The sequence below is a fragment of the Corythoichthys intestinalis genome, chromosome 21 (genome assembly GCF_030265065.1).
Source record: "Corythoichthys intestinalis isolate RoL2023-P3 chromosome 21, ASM3026506v1, whole genome shotgun sequence".
Classification (NCBI taxonomy): Eukaryota; Metazoa; Chordata; class Actinopteri; order Syngnathiformes; family Syngnathidae; genus Corythoichthys; species Corythoichthys intestinalis.
The window spans coordinates 24410567-24427016 of NC_080415.1; the positions used below are offsets into that span (position 1 = coordinate 24410567).

General features: G+C 37.8%; 1 protein-coding gene across 6 annotated transcripts in view; it reads left to right on the top strand.

Moving 5' to 3' along the window:
- LOC130909883 (calcium-activated potassium channel subunit alpha-1-like) overlaps positions 1 to 16450 on the top strand; it is a 108666-nt gene that overhangs the window by 45134 nt on the left and 47082 nt on the right. For 5 of the 6 annotated variants that reach the window (XM_057826807.1, XM_057826812.1, XM_057826810.1 and 2 more), the window contains exons 5-9: positions 2272 to 2383; positions 6405 to 6480; positions 6603 to 6678; positions 7777 to 7947; positions 13117 to 13208. In XM_057826807.1, coding sequence (XP_057682790.1) covers positions 2272 to 2383; positions 6405 to 6480; positions 6603 to 6678; positions 7777 to 7947; positions 13117 to 13208 — 527 coding nt within the window. Of the gene's footprint in view, positions 1 to 2271; positions 2384 to 6404; positions 6481 to 6602; positions 6679 to 7776; positions 7948 to 13116; positions 13209 to 13297; positions 13390 to 16450 lie in introns of all 6 variants that reach the window. The other variant, XM_057826813.1, reaches the window with a different exon arrangement.

Here is a 16450-nt window from a genome sequence, read left to right on the forward strand (position 1 = left end):
TGATAAGTTTTAACATGTTACTGTCCCACACAATTAATTTTAAACAAGGAAAAAAAGTAGACGCCCAATCCATTTAAAAAAAAGTACAAAAAAATGCTTTTCTTTATCAAACGCTTCATTGAGTGTCCACTCAAATCCGTTCCAGCTGCTCTTACACTACCCACAATGAGTTGCCACTACAACTGTTTAACGATGATTGACGCATGAGGTGCTTTGAAGGTCGAGTTTCTGGCAACATCAAAGCTTAATCGTCTGTCATTCATCGTTCACTTTAATAAGCAACTTCAGTTCACTCTCTGACGAACAAAGAGCAGGGAGGGAGGGAGCGCACAATCTGCTCGGGACAGCTCATCTGTATTTATTTTTTAATTGAAAAAATTTGCGATGGACTGTGGGCGCGAAGTTTGAAGCGCAAAGTTGCGAGGGATCACTGTATTGCAATACTATTGTGTTATAAACAAAATATTGTTTATAAAAGTTGGTATATATACTGTAATTTTGGGACTATAAGGCGCACCTGACTATATGTCGCCACACACCAAATTTGACCTGAAAATGGCATTTGTTCATAGATAACTCGCACTGGACTATAAGCCACAGCTGTCTTCACTGTATTATGCAATATTTACAACAAAAGATATTAACATTTAACACTTTATTTGACAAATTATGACATAAGCCTGAACGATATATCGTTTAAACATCACCATTGCGATGTGCGCGTGCGCGATAGTCCCATCGCAAGCACGTGCGATAGTTTTTATTTTTTTTAATCCACATACGCCTTGCTTTCTGCTCTGCACGGCCTCACACCCGACCTCTCCCAGCCCTTTGTTCCTCACAGTCACTGCAGCACTTGCTTATTAAAGTTAACGATGCTCATTGTCTCTGATCTTGCCAAAGAAGCGGACTTCAAAGCGGCGTGATGTGTCAATCATCGTTTAACTTGTTAAACAGTTTCTGCAAGGAAGCCGCGCTGGAATGAATGAATGTGTGTGTGTGTGGGTGTATGTGGAGACGTTGGACACATATAAAATTAATGCCAGAAGTGATCATGAGGAGTTTGAAATTTCTACATGTCACTCCAAGGGTCACAGCTAAGGTAGATAAACAGAAGTATTTAATAAAGCCAAGCATTTTTCTACAACTGTTCAAAAATTATTTGGTTGGACAGTTATGTTTAAAACTGATCATAATTGTGACATTTGAAGTGCTTAAAAAACGTTTATTTATATACATTTTTTAAATCACTTTGGGGGAAAAAGTGAGAAAAAAACATGTCTTATATGTATCTCTTTTCAATGCTAAATCTGAATAAATACATTGGGCACAAAAAATACACACACACACACACAAAAAATTGTCGGGGGGTGTGCTACTTCGCGGTTTTTCACTTATCGCGGCGGGTTCTGGTCCCCATTAACCACGAAAAACGAGGGATAACTGTACACTGTGGTGATGGTGAGTCATCCAAAGTATTTCCAAACAGCTATTCAAGTCATCTAGTGAAAATTTCTTTAAAAAAATATATACTGTATATATGTATATTTTTTTAATATCGCAATATAATATCGCAATATATCGCAAACCCCCCAAAAATCGCAACAATAGTTTTTTCCAATATCGTTCAGGCCTACATGACACTGTCATGGGCATTAATGAATGATTATGACAGATGTCATTTAGCGTTATCTGGCAAATTATCTCACTTTTGAATGGATGTAAAATATCCGAACTGGACATAAATGGAGTTTATGACAAAATTTGCCGGATGACACTTAATGACATCTGTCATAAGCATTCATTAATGCCCATGACAGTGTCATGTCAAAAATTTGACAGTCTGATGAGGCCGTTGTCAAATAAAGTGTTACCTATTAACCTAAATAAATCAAATAAGCCGCACCGGACTATAAGCCGCAGGATTCAAAATGGGGGGAAAAAAGTAGAGGCTTATAGTCCGTTAATTACATGACAGAATTGGGAAAATTCTTCCATGAAAAAACAGTACTAAATACAATTTTATCATTCAGTCTTCCCTCATTTGTGAGGGATCATTTTGGCTTTCATTTCATTAAAAATAATAATAAATAAAATTAAAAAGCACTGATGACCATACATTTTAAATCCCACAAGTTAAGACTCTAAGGTCCTTTGAAAGGGCGTTGTATAAATCCAAGGTGTTGTGTTTATTAAACACGTCCCGATGAATGACGAGCGCATTAAAGTAATCCCTTATGCGTCATAAAAATGAAATGTTGTCGCTTGCAGTTCATCGCCGCCAACGACAAGCTTTGGTTCTGGCTGGAGGTCAACTCGGTCGTGGACTTCTTCACCGTGCCGCCCGTTTTCGTGTCGGTCTACCTGAACCGAAGCTGGCTCGGTAAGAGAATGTTCCAGTGCCATTGACGGCAATAGACGTCCAATTGTTTTGAACTGGTGCAAATGGATTGGACAACTATCACTGTCAATGGCAGCCAACGAGTTAAAGGTTCTCCCAAACATTGTGTCCCATAGTGTAGTGATAGGCTTTGGTGGTAGCAGGAAATTAAGGATTATGGGGGATCATTTGGCGTGGCTTTCAATGTTTTTTTATTTATTTATTTTTAAATTTATTTATTTCTTCTCTGCTGAGGAACAAGGACAACCACACACACAGTTGTACACACAATTGTACACACAGGCAAAAAGTGATGAATGTGTTGCGTAATGTCAACTGGGCGGTGAATGGTGGTATTAGAAGCTCAGGTGGGGCTGTTTGTTAAATCTCGTTCAAGTTTGCCGCCACCTAGTGGACCTGATGGCTCATTGCCAAATTATGGATAACTGCCACTTCGTTAGGTACAGCTTTAAGCATAGCATTTAACTGTATCTTAAACATATTTTTCTCCAGTTTTAGCTGTGATAGTTTTTTTTGGTGTATTTATACATATATATGTATTTTTAAAAATTATTGTACCATACTGTAGTTTCTGTGTATATACAGTATATATAATTAAAGCTGATCATTAAAATCACTGAAATAGTCATCCATATAAAAATTGTTAGCTAAAAATATATAATTGAATCTGAAAAAGTAAAAAACATCAATTGCAGTTAATTGATTTAATATAAAAACATATACTAGTATTTTATTTAAAAGATGACATACACCGGACATATTAAAATAATACAATAATGACATAATAGGATTTTTTTTGCTTTTCCTATTTACTTTCATTAATACCAGATAAATAAATAACAGAGGAAAATGTGTAAAATATATTAAAATAAATAAATGCATAACTATGCCTGAATTGTATAACTTTGAGAAAACAGAAGATTTTGATTGCCTTTGTGACAACAAATGTTTCATAAAAATAGAAATAATGCAGGTTACAAAAAACAAGACATTCAAATCAGTTACCCATAAATTTAACAGTCGTAATCCAGAAATGTGTATGATGAGTAGGGGTGTGCCATCTAAGGAAATGATCCCCAACCACGGGTCCGGGGACCTTTACCTGTCTGTGGCGCATTTGCTACCGTGCCGCAGAGAAATAATTTGTTAACGACTGCAATCTGGCCTATTGACTAATTCTGAGTAGAGATTTGCGTATGTCGCCCTCTACTGGTTTGCCGCAATTACTGGGGTGTTAAAGCGGCAGTCAATGTAAAAAGGTAACTTGAGCTGCTGTTGGCTGTGTGCTGCAAGCGGCACACCTCAGCAATGGCAGACAGGGTACTTCCGGTAATCAAGCATCTGTTTTTTTGTGCGCTTGTCCTCGGTAATGATGTAGGCACATCAGATTTGTTCCCGGAAATAATAAGCCCACACGTTTGAGAAGATGACTGAAAAACAGACGTCTTTGGACACACCTGCTGAGCCAGCAGAGGAGCCGATACCCAAGTCCATTCTGCATAATATGTGGCTAAAAGCTAGCAAACGAGGCTACAAAAGCGAATGCACTGTGAGCATCATCTCTCTTGGCGAGCCGTATTGTTAAAGCCAAGAAAGCTTTCACGATTGGAGAAGAACTCGCTATTCCTGCGACGAAGGATATTTGGGATATTTAGGAGAAGCCATTGTTAAAAAAAGGTTGATTCAGCGTACGGGGAGTTACATTTTCCCTGCACTTAATGTTTGTTTTTAGCCCCGTAATGTTATTTTATATTTACTGCAATTTTCTGCCACACATTGCCGGTCCGTTGAGCAAAAAAGGTTTGGGACCACTGATCTAAGTCACCCTACGATTCGATTCACTTCCGGTTCAGGGTGCTACGATTCGATGATTGAACGATTATCTCGGTATTAACGATGATCACAGGTATGTTTGTGGCGTCACCGCTATATTTAATCCTGGTTTTACATGTTCTACATATGGAGTAACTTTTGTCAATGCCCTTTCCATTGTCATGTTGATAAACACCGAAAAGCTTCCAAACGCTAGTTTTTAATCTTGAGGAGTAAACCTGTCGCTCAGTAACTTCCATCCTCACCTTGTGCGTTCCTATAGGTGTTCGGGCTGCAGGCGTGTCTTTCACTTTAGTTCTGCGAGCAGAGGTTGTGTTCTTGTCATTAAGTTGTTAGTGAAAATAATCATTTTGGAACCTTGATAAATCGTAATCGAATTGTCACGTGTTGAATCTCGTTGAATCTAATAATCGAAGTATTGGCGCGCCGCTAATGATATGAAGAATTGCATTTGTAAATATGATGTGTTAAAAATAGGGCTGTCAAACGATTACAATTTTTAATCGAGTTAATCACAGCTTAAAAATTAATCATAATTAATCGCAATTCAAACCATCTATAAAATATGCCATATTTTTTTGTAAATTATTGTTGGAATGGAAAGACAAAAAGACGGATATACACATTCAACATACTGTACATAAGTACTGTATTTGTTTATTATAACAATGAATCAACAAGATGGCATTAACATTAACATTCAGTTAAAGCGATCCATGGATAGAACGACTTGTAGTTCTTAAAAGATAAATGTTAGTACAAGTTATAGAAATTTTATATTAAAACCCCTCTTAATGTTTTCGTTTTAATAAAGTATGTAAAAATTTCAATCAAAAAATAAACTCGTAGCTCGCCATTGTTGATGTCAATAATAATTATGGTGCTAAAACCCATAAAATCAGTCGCACCCAAGCGCCAGCAGAGGGCGACAAAACACCAAAAAACACAACAAGTGGAAATGACACTTTGCTGTCATTTTAATCAGTTTGAGCGGGGCATGTGCGTTAAATGCGTCAAATATTTTAACGTGATTAATTTAAAAAAATTAATTACCGCCCGTTAACGCGATAATTTTGACAGCCATAGTTAAAAAAACAAACAAAAAAACAACATTAAAATCCATGAAATATAATGTAGCCATGTAATCGAATGAACTGAATGCAAACTTCTTTTTGAAGATTGCAGCTGTAAATATTTATTTATTTTAATAACTCTCTCAACAATAGCTGTTCTACTGTCCAGCATCTGTTGTTATTTCCGGGATTAAGCGAGCGAGGATGCAAAAACCAAACAAAAAAACCCAGTTTTTTCCCGCTGTTTTCCACACGCACAATGTCACATGACAGGCATTTTCCCGCTCAAAGACAACAAGCTGTTCTTTTGCGAAGCTTAAGGGAACATTTGTTCCGGGCTCCGAGGGACGACCTGGAGGTCAGGCGGACGGACACGCTTGTTTCCCGTTTCTCGGGATGAATCCCAAAGAAGCTTATACGCCGCCGCTAATATCCTGACAGCTTAAAGCTCGCCAGAAGCGCACGAGCAGGCTAACGCGGAGGACAAAAGTTTCTGGTCCGCTTCCAACCATGATTCCTACCAAGATGTTGGCGTACAAAGGGCCCGACGGCGGCGTCCAAACCGTGTGTGTTGCCGGGCGCCGAAAGAAATCCACCGGTGAACTTTTCCAGAATGGGTACCGGGTTCGCAACGGCCACGACAAAGACGAGCAAGAGAACAGCTATGGCTTGGTTTCATGCTGCCGGGCCGTTTCCTACTGGGGTGAGGATGACCAGCCTTATTTAACAAAAAAAAAATGCTACATAGAACCCAAAAAAAAATGCTTTTGGAATCTTGTTTTGGGATTATCTGATGTGTTACGCCTGTGTATTTGGGATTTTCCAATCATGGCTACTGATTGGTCCACTGGAGTGTGACTGTATAAATGTCCACCTGACAGTTTTGCGTCAGCAGTCTAGCTCGATCGTCCATTTTCAAGTTGAGCAGAGGAACAAAAAGTGCATGAACAGTCATCTTTTGGATGGAAAATTGTTTGTCAAGTGCTTGTTGGGTGTCAAAATGAATCTGCTGAAGATGATGTGCGATTTCATGCTAGGTATTTTTCTTTATGTGGCTGTGTTCAAATACGAATCATTTTATTGGGTTTCTTTTTCAGGCTTGAGGTTCTTAAGGGCTTTACGGTTGATCCAGTTTTCGGAAATTTTGCAGTTTTTGAACATACTCAAGACAAGGTAAGTCTGCTTTGGATAAACATGCTCCTTTTTAATGCTCATACAAACAATCTAAGTATTCCATTTGTACAGTGCAACAAACAATCCAATCTAATACTTTCCTTTTTCTTTTCATCCAATAGCAACTCCATCAAGCTGGTCAATTTGTGTTCGATCTTTATCAGCACATGGCTAACAGCAGCAGGATTCATTCATTTGGTAACTGACTAGTCGTACATATTATATAGTAGTGCTACAACGATTACTCGATTAACTCGAGTAATTCGATTAGAAAAAAGATACAAATTAAATTTTGCTGCTTCGAGTATTCGTTAAAGTGGCATTGTAATGGTTTGTTTGAAAGTGTTTGCATTTAGTTTTATTAATTTGGGTGGATAGACTGCCCTCTAGTGGCAGAAGTGAATATGACATAAATCCTGCTCCCTGTTGAGACCAACATAAGTTTTTGTTTGAGCTAATGTTTTTTCTTTAATACATTCGTAATTTAGTTTATAGGTATGTTAGCCGTGTTTGTGGGAATATGTGTTTGATCTATTTGTTAAAAGCATTCTAAAGAAAAAAAAAGTTAGCATTTTATAGCATTTAAGCTAGCGGACTTTCGTATGCAAGTTAGCCAATTGTTATTTTGTTGTACTTAGACCCTCATTTATTTTTATACCGTTTGAGGATCAGCTCAGGTATTTTAATTGTTTTTTTGTTCCTTATCCGATTACTCGATTATTCAAACTATTTCATCGATTAATCGACTACTAAAATAATCAATAACTGCAGCCCGACACGTGAACTCGCGCGTTGTGCCTGTATCTCAAAACGTCATGCTTAGACCAGCCAAAATTAAACGATTGCTTGTGGCGATTCACATGGCTGAATCCAGCTGCTCCCTGTTAAGACCAACATAAGCTAAGTTTTTATTTGAGCTAATGGTTTTTTAATGCATTTGTAATTTAGTTTATGGGTGTATTTAGCAGTTTTTTGTGGTATGTGTTTGAGCCATTTGTTAAGGGCAGTGTAAAAAAAAAAATACTGTATATAGCGATTAAGCTAACTGACTTTTGCTATGTAGGTTAGCCAATTGTTCTTTTGTTGTACTTAGATCATCATTAATTTAAGGTATTTTTTATACCGTTTGAGGCTCAGTTGAGGTGTTTTATTTCTTATGTTCCTTATCCGATTACTCAATTATTCAAACTAGCTAGTTAACTGATTAATTGACTACTAAAATAATCGATAGCTGCAGCCCTTTTATATACTTTTCTGCAATCTGAACTTGACATGAGTGTGACGCTGTGGTTCTAGGTGGAAAATTCTGGGGATCCTTGGGAAAACTTCCAGAATTCTCAGGCGCTTTCCTACTGGGAATGTGTGTATCTGCTGATGGTTACCATGTCCACAGTGGGCTATGGAGACGTTTACGCCAAAACCACACTGGGCCGACTCTTCATGGTCTTTTTCATCCTTGGTGGTTTGGTAAAGAAAAGATTCTCCTTCACTTGAAAAAATGAGAATGCCACTAAGGGGTGTTGCTTCACAATGTTGTTGCACTTCTTGTGTTATTTTGATTGTGCGAACGCTGAATGCTGAGACAAGAAGGTTTTTCTTGATTTATGTGCATCCCTTTTGACTTTATCGGGACATTTGTTTTACTAACTTCAAAAACGAAAAAAGAAAAGTTGCATTTTTTCTTACTCTAGTGCCTATTTCTTGTAATGATGACTTTTTATTGGTAGCATGACTTTTTTTTTTCTATCAAGTTGCAACTTTATTCCCATTCAATTCTTGGGATGTTTTGTCCTTTTTTTAACAATGGTTTGACTACATTGTTAAATTCTAAGTGCTTTTTATTGCAACATTAATTTTCTTTTGGGGAAAAACTCTGACCTGAGTAATATGACGTTGGCTTGGAAATGTCATCTTTCAGCACTCGCACAATTGCCTTGTGTTGGTTATTATCTGATTATTTATTGTAAGCTCTTAAAGCATTGCGGTTTTAGGTGTGGCTCTGCCCCTTTTTTGCCCCTTTTCTCCCCACCTGAAACCCACCAAGTGCCCGACCTTCCCGACCTTCTAACCTTTCTTCAACTACAACAAACACCCGCACAGGAATGATTTGTTTTAAGGCCCTCTTATGAACAAAACATTTCATAGAATCGATTAAAAACAAGTCTTACATTAAGAATGAGTATAATTATTATATTGAGTTCTCGCAAAGAGAAAACTGTTTTTGTAACATTACGACTATGAATTACGATTAAAAAAAAAAAAAAAAAAGAATACATCCAAGTGAAAAACATTTCTTTCCAAACTCTGAAAGTATATCTTCCTTTATCAAAAAATAAAATGGAATACTATTTTGCTTTAAGAAAGAGAATCGCAAGGTGTTTTAATGTCTTCTAAATTGTTTAAATGTGAGCCAAATGTGAGCTTTAACTAAACTTGTATTATCTCACAAAATTCACTCAAAAACGAAAGACCGAATAATGAGGCCATTTAGTGGCCGCAAAACAATTACCACACAGTGGCAAAATGGACAGTGAATATACATAGATTTCACTCCTTCCTACATTAACATAAAGAATGGCAGACGTTATGATTGTAAACATTATGTTGGGCCGTGGAATTATGTAAATATTTAACACTTGCACTTTTATGCTCATATAAGTGAGCACTAATGTCCGTGACCAAATGCTAGAAGGCTTATGTGGCTAACTGACGGTCGGCGTGATCGACAGAAAAGATCGGCTATATTTATCACACTAAGTCACCTATTCTCCAAAATTGATGAAATAATCTCGGTGATTGATTGATTGGTGCACTTTTGATAAAAAATGCTAATTGTTGTCCTTATACTGTAGTATAGATAGTCCTCGATTTACGAACAAGTTCCTTTCCTTCACTGGCGACGTAACCCGGATTTCCGCGTTAATCGGAATTAACCCTTTTTAATACCTCAAAACACCCTCTAAAAAAAAAAAAAATCACTAAAACATGTTATACGTCAATGTACTGTCCTCGCCAAGACGTTGTAGCTAAGTCCTAGCTAGACAGAGGGCAAAGCTCCGAAATGACGACGTCAGACGTCCGTGTGGTTTGCCGACTTTATTCTTCTACTTATGACATCAACACTTGCAGAATGAAACTAAAATAAAATGAAATTAAATCATCTTCAATAACAGCAATTCAAATTTGCATTTGCAAGTAGCTACTGATACATTAATAACAAACGATGAGCATGTATCAGTTAGCGTCCGCACATCATCAAAAACAATCACATAAACTCGCCCCAAGTATTCGACCACAATTGAAAACGCACGATTAACAGCACAAAAGGGCTTATATACAGCCGTCGCCGCTGGATGCTTCACAAGCAACAAATGTACGCGGAGGCTGTCACCTCTGCCACTTGGCTACTCTGTGTGTATGTCTGTACATGTGTACAAGCAGGCATCACAAGACAAAAGTCAACATTTAAAACAAAACAAAAAAAAAAAACGACGAGACGCAGGCGTTGTAAAGTCGAAATCGCATAAGTTGTGTCCTTTGTAACCCGGGGACTACCTGTATTTACAAATATTTTAAATCGAGTAATTCTTTGACTTTATAGAGTATTTCCTGATATTCCTATGCAAAAATACACATCAGGGTTTCCCCTTGGGCTGTGGTGGTGAGCTGCATCGGCGTCAGACAGCCTCACCATGTCGTGCCACGGTGAAATTGCGTCATATCATGACAAATGAGATTTTTTCCCCCCACATTTTCCCCCCAAGAAGACTCATAACAAAGATCTATTTGAAATATTTCATTAGTCAGGCTACTGTTGTAGCCCGCATCTACGCATACCTGTCAAGTTGTACTGTTTTGGCGTAATTTGTACAAGTGAGCACTGCTTTTTAAATGTGTACACCGTACGTTCAAAATCTGTACATTTTTCGTGCATTACGTTTTTTTTCTCCGGATTTTGTCAGTTTCGGCAATGAGACAATGAGCGTTACTATGCGTTACTATGTTGGTTGAATGACGCCAGGAAAGCCAGAGACACGGAGAGAGAAGAGCGCGAGTGGGAAGGAGGGAAGAGTGTTGTGACGCTGTTTCAAACGCGATGCGAGGCTAGGTGGCTCCAATATTTCCTGACTTTAGCCGACAGCCTACAATCTACACCCACTTGATGCTATGCTAGATATCACCTGCATATAGAACTAGATGCAAAATGACAGACTTGGCGGCGTTAGTAAACAGCCGCCATCTTAAAGCAGTAGACTTCTCAGAAAGGCTCTGTTGTTGTAGTGAACCTTCATAGCGAACCTAAGTAACTTTATCTAAAATACTCCTAAATCGGCAAAATCTTGACTTGAATCTTTATTTAAATGATGAAACAGTTTTAAAACTTTCACATGTCGAAAGTAGACAAAAGGGAAGTAATGCATAAACGGGAGCAATTTTAACAACATTCACAACATTAAATGACTTCCAAACATAGCAAAGGTTACTATGTTATTTATTTATTTATTTATTTTTTTTTGAATGGAAAAAAAAAACATGAAAGGGAACACTGGTTACTTTGCCAAGTAACTAATTACTCTTACATTCAGGTAACTGAGTTACCAACTCAATTACTTTTTGGGAGAAGTAATTTGTAACTGTAATTAATTACTTTTTTAAAATAAGATTAACAACACTGTTCATAAGATGCAGTCTGCAGAATGAAAAGCTATGCTGTGACGGAAGCGGAGATTGTATTCTGCCAATTTGTTGTCGAACACAATTTGCTTCCAACTATTGCTGATCACTTGTCAGAATTAGCAAAAGAAATGTTCCCTGACTCAAAGATTGCATCGGTAAGTTAATTTTATCAATTGACCTTTTTAATTTATAATTGGGCACACTAACGAAATACCTTCAAGTCAAACTGAATTGCGAGCTGAAGTGCAGCCATCAAAAGACATGATAAAAATTGCCTAAAGTGCTACATACTGTACAATTATAACAAAAGTCACTGTTAAATTTAAGTAATTATGATGTAGCTGCAGATATTGATTGTTCTTTGATTGGACCAGGTTATATGTGACAATATTACCAATAAATTCATATTATTTTAAAAATTGAGTTTTATTGTAGTTCCAGATTGCATGCTATATAAAATGTTGTAAGATTAGTCACCAATTTGTAAGGCCATACGTCACTATTTGTAAGATTGCCAATGGCCTCGGGTTGACAGGTGTACCTGATTACAGCTACATTACCCTACGTAATAATACATCTTTTTTTCTCGTAGCAATAGTAAAACTTACATCTCATAGTCCTTCTTTTTCCTTTTTTTTGGCCCTAATACGTACTACATTACCACAACAATAATAGTCCTTCTCTTAACGGACCCATTTCAAGGAGTAGGGGGAAATTCTAATAGCCGTGTAAAGAGTTTTAAGTTTCGGTGAAAAGGTGAATAGTTTTTTTTGTTGTTGTTCGTGAACTACATTTCCACACAAACGCATGTGTAAGTCATTTTTCAAGTGTCCCAGACCTCATGAACTTGGAAAAAAAAGGGCATTTATCAAGGTTTCGTCAGCCGTGATTGCGTATATACATCTGCCAAAACAGCCTGTTAGCACAGATGTATATACGTCTGCCCCTCTGCAATTGGATGCGTTGTTGACGTTAGCGCGGCGGCACTCGGACCCGCTTCTCGGCGCAAATTCATTCAAACTTGCCGTTCCATCCAAGACGGCCGTCCATCGCTCATTTTCGCCGAAAAGTCCGATCTAAAATACTGTAATGCGCAGGATGGGGGGGAAAAGGAGAGGAGTCGTTATTGGCTTACCAATTTTATTGTGGCTTCAATAACAAAAGAAAAACAATAACAGCAGGCTGCCGTGACATACGACCGCTATCTCACCCGTTCTCCCATTCTTCCTACTCGCGTCCCTCTACGACACAGCTCCTCAGTCCGAGCGTCTCTTAAGGGGGCCACGCTTAGTTACGGACATTACAATACACAATGAATAGGTTGCCGCTGAACCCTTCACACTAGGCTGCCGCTAGTTTGTAACGGCCTTTAAAAAAAACCTTTAAAAAAAAAAAAAATCTTTTGCAAGGTGTGGCGGCTTTTATTGTGGTGTTTCATTGAAATGTGGAAACCCTGCACATTTCTATGAATAAAGATTCCAAACAAAAACACAATGTTTTCAGTGGAGGGCATGGTTGCAAATCATGGTGTGGTGTGTTTGTTGTTCAAAACATGGCTCTTAAGGTTTTCTCTTTCATAGCTGTTTCCCCAAAATAATTTTCCTACTGCAGATGAATTGGCTGTCATTCTTTTAACATCCTTGATATTTTTTTCCACTCCAAACACAGTGGTACTTGACTTGCGAGTTTACGATCGTTCTTGTAACTTGGAAAAAAAAAAACCTCCGGGCATCCGTAAGTCAAGGTTCCACTTCCATTTTCATACTTTTAATTTTTGCAAATGTACCTGATATCATTTCAGGATACATTGACATAACATAGTTTTGGTCATTTTTAACCACGGAATGCCCCTCGAAAAACAATTTCTCCTTTTCCCGCACTGGAAAGATATCCCAAAAACATAGTGGGCCTGCACTTGATTTCTCTGCTCGCCTGTTCTGTCTCCTATCTCCTCCTTAGGCCATGTTTGCGAGCTACGTGCCTGAAATCATAGAGTTAATAGGCAACCGCAAGAAATACGGTGGTTCCTATAGTGCTGTTAATGGCCGAAAGTAAGTATCACCCAGGAGGCCGCAACAGAGGCTTCTCTTGCATGCCCCCCCTTTTTTTTTTTTTTGCTTTTTCTTTTCCACGCATGTAGGCCATGTTTGCTCGCTACGTGCCAGAAATTGCCGCTCTCATCCTTAATCGGAAGAAATACGGAGGGAGTTATAACTCGACCAGAGGCAGAAAGTAAGTCCAATGATGTGAATTGGTGTGGTTGTTCTGTGTGACTTTGGTTAATATTTTTTTTCTCCGTGAGAGAAATGTGAGATGTAAACATCTCAGCGTTCAAGTCACACCGTGACTGAAGAACTGGGCCAGGTTTTCGTTTTGTGTTCGCTTGTTGTGTCACTGCCGCTTTGTCTGCTTCTGCTGCTTCTGCTCACTCGCAAATATTGCTCGTTTGGTGGACATTTTGGAAAACGTAGTAGCGTGTTTTTACAATAATACCTGACTGCGGCCGACAGCCCAGTTGCTACAAACTACGCCCACATAACGCTACGGTAGGTATCACATGTATATAAAACTAGATGCGAAATGACACTCGGTCGTGTGAGCACATGTATAGAGAACTAGATGCGAAATGACAGACTCATAAAGCAGTAGACTTCTCAGGAAGGCTTTGTTGTCGCGAACCTTCCTAGCAAACGTAATTAACTTTTAAAATACTCCTAAACAGTGTTGTTAATAATGGCGTTACAATATAACGGCGTTACTAACGGCGTTATTTTTTTCAGTAATGAGTAATCTAATTAATTACTTTTCTCATCTTGGCAACGCCGTTACCGTTACTGAGGCGGGAAAGGCGTGCGTTACTATGAGTTACTAAGTTGGTTGAATAAAAAAAAGTCTGAGAGAAACGGACTCACGGGGACGAGAGCAGAGCAGGAGTGGGGAAGACGCCGTTGCAACCGCGATGCTAGTAGGTGGCTCCAATAATACCTGACTGCAGCCATAGCCGACAAACTACGCCCACATGACACGGTAGATATCATATTATAGAACTAGATGCAAATGATAGACACTGCTGCACTGCCAACATGTTTTAAGGACTACATGCGTTTGTAAACAGCCGCCATCTTAAAGCAGTAGACCTCTCAGGAAGGCCCTGATGTAGAGATCCTTCCTAGCGAACCTAAGTAATTTTTTAAAATCTAAAATGCTCCTAAATCGGCAAAATCTTAACTTAAATCTATCTTTAAATGATGAAACAGTTTTAAAACTTACACATGTTTAAAGTAGACAGAAGGGAACTAATGCAATAACGGGAGAAATTTTAACAACTTTAACGATTGATTCACAACTTTAAATGACTTCCACACATAGCAAAGGTTACTAGCTAGTTATCGCAATACCCTTGTGTCTAGTTAAGTGGAGGGTAAAGAATTGGGCTAGGGCCAATTGTCCCCCAAACACTTTAAGCTTCACATTGTGTGACCTGTGTGTGTGTGTTTTTTTTTTTTTTGAGAAAGAAAAAAACATATCACTAGTTACTTTGCCAAGTAACTAATTACTCTTACATTCAGGTAACTGAGTTACTAACGCAATTACTTTTTGGGAGAAGTAATTTGTAACTGTAATTAATTACTTTTTTAAAGTAAAATTAACAACACTGCATGGCACTAAATGCGTTAGTAGACAGCCGCCATCTTAAAGCAGTAGACTTTTTAGGACGGCTCTGTTGTAGAGAACCTTCCTAGCGAACCTAAGTAACTTTTTATCTTTTTTTAATCTTTTTATATAAATACTTCTAAATCGGCAAAATCTTGACTTGAATCTATCTTTAAATGATGAAACAGTTTTAAAACTTTCATATGTCGAAAGTAGAGAGAAGGGAACAAATGCAATAATGGGAGTAATTTTAACAACTTTTTACAGTTGATTCAGGGTAAAGGGTAAATTAGGGTAAAGAATTGGGCTCGGGCCAATTGTACCAAAAACCTTCACAAAAAACTTCATATAGTGTGGCCAATGTTTTTTTTTTTTTTTTTTTTTTTGAGGGAAAAAAAAAAAAGTAATTATCACCAATTACTTTGCCAAGTAACTAATTACTCTTACATTCAGGTAATTGAGTTACTAACGCAATTACTTTTTGGGAGAAGTAATTTGTAACTATAATTAATTACTTTTTTTCAGTAAGATTAATAACACTGCTCCTAAATTGGCAAAATCTTGACTTGAACATACAATATCTTTAAATGATGAAACAGTTTTAGTACTTTCACATGTCGAAAGTAGACAGAAGGGAAATAATGGAATAACGGGAGCAATTTTAACAACTTTACCGGTTGATTCACAACATTAAATTATTTCCAAAAATGGCACAGGTTACAATCTAGTTATCGCAATATCCACAATATCCCTGTGTCTTGTTAAGTTTAGGGTAAAGAATTGGGCTTGGGCCTATAGGGTTAGGGTAAATGAATTCGCGCCACCGTACCAACAGCAGGTGTGGTTTGGAGGGGTGTAGTTTGGATAAGGCATGGTTTGTAGTGTGGCTGCGGCTGCAGTCAGACCCTTCTCGGTTTTCAGTTTACCTCTTAACTCAGTGGTCGCCATTGACGGCGCTGGACGTCCAATCCATTTTGACTTGGAGACGATAGCAGCGTATGATTGGTTTGGGCGTCCATCGCCGTCAATGGCGCTGAAACGAGATCATTTTTCTTAGGTGAGGTTTTGTTCTGACCAACCAATCATAGGACAAAAAATGCTAAGTGTCAGTGGTCATTTAAATGTTCTTAAAAATATGGAGTATAGTGATCCCTTGTTTTTTGCAGTTAATAGGGACGAGTACAGGGTGATTAAAAAAGAATGTCCTAAAATCAATATGCATTTATTCATTTTAAAATAATTGAAATAGACAATTATTATTAATTATTATTAGGGCTGTTAAATGATTAAAAATTTTAATCGAGTTAATTACAGCTTAAAAATTAATTAATCATAATTAATCGCAATTAATTGCAATTCAAACCATCTATAAAATATGCCATATTTTTCTGTAAATTATATATATATTCAGTAAAATAAATTGTTGGAATGGAAAGATAAGACACAAGACGGATATATACATTCAACATACGGTACATATGGACTGTAGTGGGCATTTCACTCTACTGTCATTTAAATCTGTCTATGCTGTCCTCACTCCGAAGCGTCTACTTTTTCCAAAACTAGACAGCTAGTGAACGACACCTTAATAATCAGACTTCTTCCTTTTTCATCTGATTTATTAATAAAATGGCCTCAA